The sequence below is a fragment of the Quercus suber genome, unplaced genomic scaffold, assembly GCF_002906115.3.
Source record: "Quercus suber isolate HL8 unplaced genomic scaffold, Cork oak 2.0 scaffold_544, whole genome shotgun sequence".
In the NCBI taxonomy this organism is placed as follows: Eukaryota; Viridiplantae; Streptophyta; class Magnoliopsida; order Fagales; family Fagaceae; genus Quercus; species Quercus suber.
The window spans coordinates 129,891-140,445 of NW_027069992.1; the positions used below are offsets into that span (position 1 = coordinate 129,891).

General features: G+C 37.8%; 1 protein-coding gene across 1 annotated transcript; it reads right to left on the bottom strand.

Moving 5' to 3' along the window:
• Positions 1–377: 377 nt before the first annotated feature.
• On the bottom strand, positions 378–10,178 carry LOC136063580 (calcium-transporting ATPase 10, plasma membrane-type-like). The gene is made up of 8 exons (XM_065764195.1): positions 10,058–10,178; positions 9,850–9,944; positions 9,364–9,432; positions 2,276–2,344; positions 2,148–2,190; positions 875–990; positions 633–764; positions 378–512 (listed from the first exon to the last, which is right to left on the bottom strand). Exons 2-8 carry the CDS (start codon positions 9,940–9,942, stop codon positions 393–395), a joined length of 642 nt encoding a protein of 213 aa, XP_065620267.1. The 5' UTR covers positions 9,943–9,944; positions 10,058–10,178; the 3' UTR covers positions 378–392.
• Between the last annotated feature and the right edge of the window lie 377 nt (positions 10,179–10,555).

The following is a 10,555-nucleotide window of genomic DNA, read 5'->3' on the forward strand; positions in this document are numbered from 1 at the left end:
AAAACCTATAATAATAACTTGCAGATTGCAAAAGAACAAGGATACCATATTTACATAGTTATGATGGGCAACATTCAACTGACAATCAATGTGAGCTGAGACATGTATTTGCATAGCATAGATGTCTAAAGGTTTACTAAACCAACTCTGAACAGCCAACTCTTAGCTTTTATCAACACACTTGGTTTCTTAAGAAAGAAGGATGTAGCTCAGATCAACACACTTGGTTTCTTGAGAAAGAAGGATGTAGCTCACGTAATTCTAAAATGCAACAAGAAGACAAAGAAAATTGTCTTGCACTGAAACAATGCACCCACAAGTTAACCTAAATTCTTTTGAGTCTAATCAAATCTTAATGCAATATAGTTTCGAAGAGTCATCTGCTTAATTACTCAATAAAAAAATAAAAAATAAAAACTCACTTGTGTCTTTATACCCAAAGCCAAAGAGGCCACAGCAACTACTATCAATATGATTAATGTCGGGTTTTGCCAAGCGTCCCAAAGAAACATCTAAGAGACAGCAAAACAAATAAATACAATCAGCTTATATTCTCTTCTTCAACAAAGGAAAAGGTAATAGCACTAATAAGACAAATGAGTGTTAAAAGATCAAATTGGTAATGAAATTACCCAAAAACTCCTCCCTTTTTTCCAAGGATATATATTTGGTCCGAATTCATACTTCCTCTTCAGCAAATCATCATTATCACCTTTAATACCCTCCTCCAAATTTGTTTTTAACGAATCTGATAGTCCTTTGACCTAATGTAAAGGTAGAGAAGTAAATAATATATAAAATCAAACTTAAATAAGTACTAACAATACAAAAATCAGATAAAAAAGAATGAAAGAAAATTTAAAGGCAAACTTGCCCCTCCACACTCCAGCAGTGCTGCAACATTGTGATCCCTTGACAATACAGCAAGCTTGTCCCGTCCAATTGTAAAATCACCACTGGGAGGTGGAGATGGAGATTCTTCCAACGTTCCTGACACTTGAATGCAACAAATAAATCATCTTGTGCACGAGAAGGATATCTTAAAAGTTTTAATTCAATGATCTATGACACATCAAATGAAATTAAAAATCCATGTGGCACTGAAAGTAACTGTAGAAAACAGGAAATTTAGATAAAGATAATATGGCACCATGGCATGGGACATGCATCACAAGTTGAAAGAATAAGTCAAAAATAAATGATAGTTGAATAGAAAACTTGAATCCTGCCACAGCTTAAAATCTGGCTCCAAATAAATTATCTCATAAAATATGGGTAACCCGGTTGATATTATGTATACTACAAGAAGAAGCCGAAAAGAAAGGTTCATGTCCTGAAGAAAGAAATATTCTTCAGCAATAAACACTACAAGGCCTTCAACGGCACAGACTGGTGGGGGGAACAAAACGAAACAAATTATCAAGACTTTTTTAAAAAGGTTTGTACCCATTGGGAGGGGAAAGAGAGATTTGAACTAGTAACCTCTGCTTCATAAATCCTGGTGTCCAGCTGATTATGCTAACGAAAATTATGAGACAATTTAGAAAGAAATTATTTGTGAAGCCAAATCCAAGCAATTAAAGCAACCTATGTCCACTGGATTCCATTTTTTAGGCTCAATTATTCCATTAGATTAACTGCCTAATACATAAGCAAGACTCTACTTGCTACTCTTCATGACCCTGTCGGCACAATTTGTGCTAAAGAAGAAAAAGAACTATGAAAATAGTAAGAGTTTTTTTAGAACAAAATACTAATTACAAAACCAGTATGAACAAGACAGAAATTTAATAATTCTCCTGGGCAGCAGGTTATGGGTCAGTAATTTATTAAAAAATAAGAATCAGCTGAGAGGAACCAAGACGGCATAATTAGTATTAGAAATGACATATTAGGAAAAAAAACAATTATTATTAGAAATAAAACTAAAAAATTTTTCCTAAAAGGCAAACTCAAACACAAACAAAAAAGGGCAAAAAGAGAGAGAGAGAGAGAGATTAATGTAGATAAGAGAACTCTAGTAACAAAAGGACAGCAATAACTTCAGGGGAGGTACAGAAACTATAAAGCCATATCAAGTTGCTTTTAGATTTGAAAATAAAATGACTGCTATAATAAAGAACAGGAAAGCACATAAGTAGATGTACCGTTTGCTCGTTCCTCCTCAGCCCGCCTGAAAATTTTTTCAGCCTAATACAACAAATTTTATAAATTCAAAGATACATTAAAGCCATAAACAGTGTTCAAGAAAACATGTTTTGAAGAATTATATTACTTCTGTGCCTCTGTCATGTGCTTTGACTCTACTGATTCTACTGATCAGTGGCTGCATCTCTATGACATCCTGCAAGGTATGAAATCAACGAGAAGCATTTAGCACAAGTGCTGCTTGCTATAGATGAAACAGTTGAGTAGCCCAAATGTTAAAAAGCATTGTCTTCTAATCAAGACAATAAATTGAGCAACCATGAAAAGATTCACTTAGCAACCACTAAATATTAAGAAAAATGAAATACAGAGTTAGACTTGCCATTACTGCCAAACACAGTAAGATTACATAAAGAAATTTTTTAAAAGACATGAGCTTCTAGTGCGTGAGGATCAACTGCAACTAGGAAATGAATATCACTAAAACCTTTACAATAAAAAGAAAGAATATGCAACTATTATGAAAACCAATGGTTTTGCTTGCAAGAAACAAGGACAGTTCTTATCAGTTGAAGATTCAAGATAGGACCAGCAATTTTAGGAGGACAGGAGAAAGCCAAAGATGATGAAAGGCAGCCGTGTAAGGGTTAGGTACAATTTTTGAGAAATGTTCCTGCATCATTTGCATGCAACTGACTCCTATTTCATCATTGTTATTGTTAACGTATATAGTGTTGTAGGTTTTAGGCCCAAATTAGGTTACTTGTATAGCACAAATATTTACTTATACTGCATACATATGCCTCTTATATAAAGGCACCTATGTACATTCTTTTATTATGAAATACTATACAATCATTCAGTATTCCTAACATGGTATCAGAGCCACTGCTCTAATCCTTTGGTGTACCGCTCTTAAGCAATCCTGTCTTCTTGGGTGTCATCTACAGCCGTTGTTGTGAGCAGCACCACTGCCTCCACCGCGACTTTAGTACATCAAAAACCACTGCCTTGCCGCCGCCACCGCTTCCGCTACTCCGATCAGATCACAGATTGTACCATCGAAAAGTATTCTCTCTGATCTACATTTCTGTGAAATATCGTCTTCATCAGACCACCCAAGCGCCGCCACGCACCACTATAATTCTCGGCATTACTAGCACGCACCTCTACGCGCCGCCAATATTCTTCACGCGCTGTCACACACCTCCACGCGCCTCACGCGCTAGACTCGGTCCGCTGACGTCATCATCTTCGCCACGTCAGCCCTAGTGACGTCATAAGTGCTTACGTCAACAACACGTCAGCTTGCTTATGTCAGCACTCAAAAGCAATCACGTCATCACCTCTGACCGTTGACAACGTTGACTTTGATCGGGCCGTTGACTTTTCTCTGGGTTGACTTTTTTCAGTCCAGGTCTTCCTTACCCAGTTTTTCGCGTAGATTTCATTTTTGCAGTCCATTTTTGCACATTTTGCTTCTAAATAAAGAATAAGGGCAGGTCTTCTTCTTATTGCAACAATCATCGCTGCCAATCAATCAAACGTTTTTGCAAATTTTGCAAACATTTTGGCCACAATATTGAGACTTGCTATCATCGCAACAAATCAGCTGTTTCAATTTCTGTTGCTACTGTTGCTAACATTGAGAGTGTCCAACCAATGGCTCCTATCTCTGCACAGTCTAAGTCTTTGGGATCCACTTTCTCCATTTCCAGAGATGACCTTATAAATATTATCGCCAATGTCATTCGTATGGTTGGTAATGCATCTTATTCCTCTTCTCTCTCAGCTTTATCTAGTATGTCTCCTACCTCTTGGCTTATGGATTCTACTTGTTGTAATCACATGATACCTCACTCATCCTTATTTTTTGACCTTAAACCTGCACCGCACCCTCTTAATATTCACACAACAAATGGTTCCACAATGTCTGGTCATAATATAGGTTCAGTTTCAACTTCCAACCTCTAGGTTCCTAGAGTTTTTAATGTTCCTAACCTTTCTTATAATTTATTTTCTGTGAGACAATTAGCTGAGTTGGGTTATCGCATTACCTTTGATTATTCTAAGTGCATTGTGCAGGATCCTATGATGGGATAGGAGCTTGGGACTGGTCCCAGAGTTGGGCGTATGTTTCCTGTGGACAACTTTCGTCTTCCACTTGTTGCTCCTATTTCTATTGTTGCAGTTGCTGCAGTTTCTTCCACTCCTTCCCTTGCACTTTGGCATGCTTGAGTTAGTCACGCATCTTCCTCTCGAGTACAACAATTGGCTTCTAGAGGTTTGTTAGGTTCAGTGTCTACAGAAGATTTTGATTGTGTTTCATGTCAGTTAGGAAAACAACCAACTTTGCCTTTCAATACTAGTGAATCGATATCCACTAATATCTTTGACCTTATTCATTCTGATGTTTGGGGGCCTTCCTCTGTCTCTAGTATTGGTGAGTCTAGATATTTTGTTGTCTTTGTTGATGATTACTCTCGCTATAACTGGATTTTTAATATGAAATATCGTTCTGAATTATTGAAAGTATATTCTAATTTTGCAAAAATGATTGAAACTCAGTTTTCCAGACGCATTAAAATTTTTCGATCTGATAATGCTCTTGAATATACTCAATATGCTTTCCAAGCTATTTTGCATTCTTATGGCACTGTTCATCAACTAACTTGTCCAGGTACCTCTCAGCAAAATGGTAGAGCCGAACTAAAACTTCATCATATTCTTGACACTGTTCGTGCTCTCATTCTCTCTGCTAAAGTTCTTGCTCCTTTTTGGGGTGAAGCTGCTCTTCATACTGTTCATACTATTAATCACATTCCGAGTCCTATTATCCAAAATCAAACTCCATATGAGCGCCTTTTTGGGTCACCTCCAGACTATCACCACCTTCGCTCCTTCGGTTCTGCTTGTTTCGTTCTTCTTCAGTCACATGAACATAACAAACTTGAGCCTCGGTCAAGGCTTTGTTGTTTTCTTGGCTATGGCGAAACTCAAAAAGGGTATAGGTGTTATGATCCTGTCTCTCATCGTCTTCGTATCTCCCGTAATGTTGTTTTTTGGAAACATCGCCTCTTTGTCGAGCTCTCTTATTTCAGTGCTTCCTTGTCTTCCTCCTCTGTCTTAGATCTTTTTCCAGATGAGACACATATTCCTTCTGTAGTTGCTCCTGATCCACCTGTAGTTGCTCCTGATTCTGTTGCTGTAAACTTCTCTGTCCAACCACCAGATATCACTGATCCCTTTCCTAATTCACCCTTCAATGAACTAGGGTAAGATTTATTCCTGCACATTTACTTGACTATCATTGTTACACTGCTCTCGCTACATTACACGAGCCTCACACCTATCGTGAGACTTCTACTGACCCTTTATGGCAGATTGCAATGAAAGAGGAACTTGATGCATTATCTAAAAACCATACTTGGGATTTGGTAACACTTCCTCCTGGGAAATCTGTGGTTGGTTGTAAGTGGATCTACAAGATTAAGACTCGCTCTGATGGGTCCATTGAGCGCTACAAAACTCGTCTTGTTGCAAAAGGTTTTACACAAGAGTATGGGATTGATTATGAAGAGACCTTTGCTCCGATTGCTCGTATCTCATCTGTTCGTGCCCTCTTAGCTATTGCTGCTGCCAGTAAATGGGACCTTTTTCAGATGGATGTCAAAAATGCATTCCTTAATGGGGATTTAAGTGAAGAAGTGTATATGCAACCTCCTCCTGATATCTTTGTTGACTCAAACAAGGTTTGTTACCTTCGACGTGCACTTTATGGCCTTAAACAAACTCCACGAGCTTGGTTTGCTAAATTCAGCTCTACCATCTCTCACTTGGGTTACATGGCCAGTCACTATGATTCTACCTTATTTCTTCGTCGCACTGACAAAGGCACTAGTTTACTTCTCTTATATGTGGATGATATGATCATAACTGGTGATGACCTCAGTGACATTCAAGAACTCAAGGCTTTTCTCAGTTAGCAGTTTGAGATGAAAGATCTTGGACATCTCAACTACTTCTTGGGTCTTGAAATCACTCATTCTACGGATGGACTTTATATTACTCAAGTCAAGTATGCCTTTGAACTCTTGTCTCGTGCTGGACTCACTGATAACAAGACTGTTGACACTCCAGTTGAGCTTAATGCGCATCTGACTCCCTCAAGGGGGAAACCATTGTCTAATCCCTCTCTTTACAGACGCTTGGTTGGCAGCTTAGTTTATCTCACTGTCACTTGTCCAGACATTTCCTATGCTGTTCACCAGATGAGCCAGTATCTGTCTGCTCCACAATCGACTCACTATGCTGCTGTTCTGCGCATTCTTCAATACCTAAAGGGCACTCTCTTTTATGATATTTTCTACTCTGCTCAGTCTCCTCTTACTCTCCGTGCATTTTCTAATACCGATTGGGCAGGAGATCCCACTGATCGCAGGTCCACCACTGGTTATTGCTTTCTTCTTAGTTCTTCTCTGATTTCTTGGTGAAGCAAGAAACAAACTCATGTGGCCCGCTCCAGTACTGAAGCAAAATATCGTGCCCTTGCTGATACCACATCTGAGCTCCTTTGGCTACGATGGCTTCTCAAAGACTTAGGTGTGTCTACACCCTCTGCTACTCCTCTTTATTGTGATAACCAGAGTGCTATTCATATTGCCCACAATGATGTCTTCCATGAATGGATTAAACACATCGAGATCGATTGTCATTTTATCCGTTTTCATCTTATTCATGGTGCTCTCAAGCTGATCTCAGTCTCCTCTAAAGATCAACTTGCAGATATCTTCACCAAGTCACATCCTAAGGGACGCTTTCGTACTTTGGTTGACAACCTCAAGTTGGTCTCACATCCACCTTGAGTTTGAAGGGGGCTGTTAACGTATATAGTGTTGTGGGCTTTAGGCCCAAATTAGGTTACTTGTATAGCACACATATTTACTTGTACTGCACACATATGCCTCCTATATAAAGGCACCTATGTACATTCTTTTATTATGAAATACTATACAATCATCCAGTATTCCTAACAGTTACAAAATTTCTATTATGAAATACTATACAATCATTCAGTATTCCTAACAGTTACAAAATTTCTAGCCTTACTTCGTTAACATCAAGCCACTTATCAGTTCTGTCATTAGAAAAGTAAGTGTTTTAGCACTAAAATTTTTATTTTTTTTAATTTTTTCTGCACTTACAAACTATTGTATTTCTCCATCTCATTGTAGAATAGCCAAGAATATTGTAGGAATTTTAACCCCAATGACATTGGCTGTCAAAGTCTAGCCATCATTTCTATCCCACACACCCAAACATCCTCAGTTAATAGCAAAAGGTACCAATCATTTGATGGTAGAAAGAATGCAAGCATCTGTTGCACTATTTTTTTGATAAATCTAAGTATGATACACCATATTTTACTTCTTCTTTTTTGGTAGTTTCAAGAACAAACCATAATTTCTAATTTGAGTATTTCTTAAACATAATTGTTTCCAAGGGCACTAGGAATGGCAACGGGTCGGGTTCGGGCCGGGTTTTTCCATACCCGGACCCGACCCGCGGGCCAAGACCCGCGGCCCGAACCCGGCCCGTTTAATAATCGGATTTTTTTTCCGGGGCCCGGACCCGCCCCCGCCGGGCCCCGCGGGCCCCACGGGCCCCGTCCCTCATGACCAGCCCAACCCAAAATTAGAAACAAAAATTTTGATTTAGGATTTTTCGGCCGAAATCACAAACACAAACATAAATCCAAACACAATCACAAACATAAACACAGAATCACAAATACAGATTTCAGATCTACAATTTTCCCTTTCAAAATCACAAACCAAACACAAATTTCAGATCTATGATTTTCATTTTTCCCTTTCAGAAATCATAACACAGATTTCAGATCTACAATTTTCCCTTTCAAAATCACAAACCAAACAAAAATTTCCCTTTCAGAAACGATAAACACAAACACAAACCGAGGCGAACTGCGAAACTGAACCCAGAAAAAAAGAAAAAGAAAAGAAAAAAAAGTAAAAAAAATGGAGAATGTCATGGAGTGAGGCTGTGTCACGCTTGTAGTTGTGGCCATGGGCGAGGAAGATGAAACGGAGTTGAGAGAGTAGACTGTAGAGAGCCTGTGCGGCGGCGGCGTGGGGTAAAGCATGTGCGGCGACGGCGTGAGGAAGATGAGAGGGGCGGTGGCGTAAGGAAGATGAGAGGGGTAGAGGACTGTGGCCGTGTGTGTTGTGGACTTGTGGCCGTGAGTGTGAGAGAGCAGAGCCAGAGAGATGAAGAGGGAGAGGCGGATGTGTGAGCTGATGATTCAGCCGAAATGAGGAGAAGAAGACTTAGAAGAGTGTAGGGTTTACCATATATATATGGGGGGTAATTTAGTAATTATATATATATATAACCGGGTCTTATCCGGGTCGGGTTTCGGGTTTTTTTTATAAAACCCGGACCCGACCCGAACCCGCTTCGGATTTTTTTTTAAAAAACCCATACCCGACCCTATTCTTTATCGGGCCGGGTAAAATCCGGCCCATTAGGATCGGGTCGGGCTGGATATCCGCGGGTCGGATTTAAATTGCCATCCCTAAAGGGCACAAAACCCTTCTTGCCATAAATGAAATCTTGTTTGCTGCATATACAAACATCTGACCCCCTAATAATCAATACTCAATTTTCTGCTTTCGTTTCCTGACCAAATATTACTAATACTCATTAACGTTTTCCTAAAGAAGCAGAATATAACAAACGGTTATATTAATTTTCTGCTTTTATTTTTTGGCAAAAGTGCGAAGTATATCCTCTAAGTTTGACCAAAATTCATTTCAATCCTCCATCAACTTTAATTAAAATTTAAAAAATATATATATAAATAAGAAAATATTTTTCAATAATTAATTTTTTAATTAAAAAATTTTGAAGAAAAATTAAAATTAAAATTTGGACACTTAATTACAACATTTAACGAAATTTTATGGGGAGGCCTTAGTTTAATAAACTCAAAATTTAGAGGACTTGAAGTTAAAAGACTTAAATAAATTTGCATTTTTGCCTTATATAACAAATGGTTTAAACACCATTCTCAAATTAATTAAAAAAGGTGCGCATTCCAGTTTCAAATACGTAACAATAATAAAAATAAGTTTGGAAAAAAATAGAAACAGAAACAGAAATAGAAATAGAAATAGAGAGAGAAAGAAAACATACCCATCCATGGAGATGCTCCGCAACAGAAAAAGACTTCTTCTCCTGATCGCTTTCTCTTCCACCGTTCTTCTAAGTTTGACCAAAATTCATTTCAATCCTCCATCAACTTTAATTAAAAATTTAAATATATATATATATAAAAATAAATAAGAAAATATTTTTCAATAATTAATTGAATTTTTTAATTAAAAAATTTTGAAGAAAAATTAAAATTAAAATTTGGACACTTAATCACAACATTTAACGAAATTTTATGGGGAGGCCTTAGTTTAATAAACTCGAAATTTAGAGGACTTGAAGGTTAAAGACTTAAATAAATTTGCATTTTTGCCTTATATAACAAATGGTTTAAACACCATTCTCAAATTAATTAAAAAAGGTGCACATTCCAGTTTCAAATACGTAACAATAATAGAAATATGTTTGGAAAAAAATAGAAACAGAAACAGAAATAGAAATAGAAATAGAGAGAGAAAGAAAACATACCGGTCCAATGAGACGCTCCGACTCACCGATTTGGCTTCCACCGGCTTCCAAATCGTTGTTGTTGCTGTAGTGCCGGCGGGAAGTAGAACTCATCTCTGTCGCAAAGAGATGGCACCGTCAATTGTCTTAATATATATAACCAGTAAAGTGAAAAATCACACATACACAGAGAGAAAAGCTTAAAGCTAGTAACTCACAATATCCTAACCTGAGCGTTTTTGTTTTTCAAATTCTTCCAGGAAAAAAAAAAAAAAAGCAATAACAAAGCAGAAGCAGTGCTTTCTTCTCTGCTGTTTCCCTTCTTCGTCTTTGAACTTTTGCTTTTGTTGACTCTTTCTTCTTGGTCTGCGTACTTGGAGAAAGTGTATCATGTCAGCATCAGTGTTTCTAAACGAATGAGATGATGACACGTACAGGTGCAGACCCGAAACTACTGTTAAGTCACCCCGCTTACTGTTTCCTTTATGGCTTGTTTGAAAGTTTAGGGGCAGTATAGGGGAGTAGAGGGAAGGGGAGCAGTGGGAGGAGAGTAAAGAAGAATGATTCTCTTTTACCTTGTTTGAATATTTTTAAAATTAGTAAAGAGAAAGAAAATAATTAGCTCTTCTCGGAAGGGGAGCAGTGGGAGGAGAGTAAAGAAGAATGATTCTCTTTTACCTTGTTTGAATATTTTTAAAATTAGTAAAGAGGAAGAAAATAATTAGCT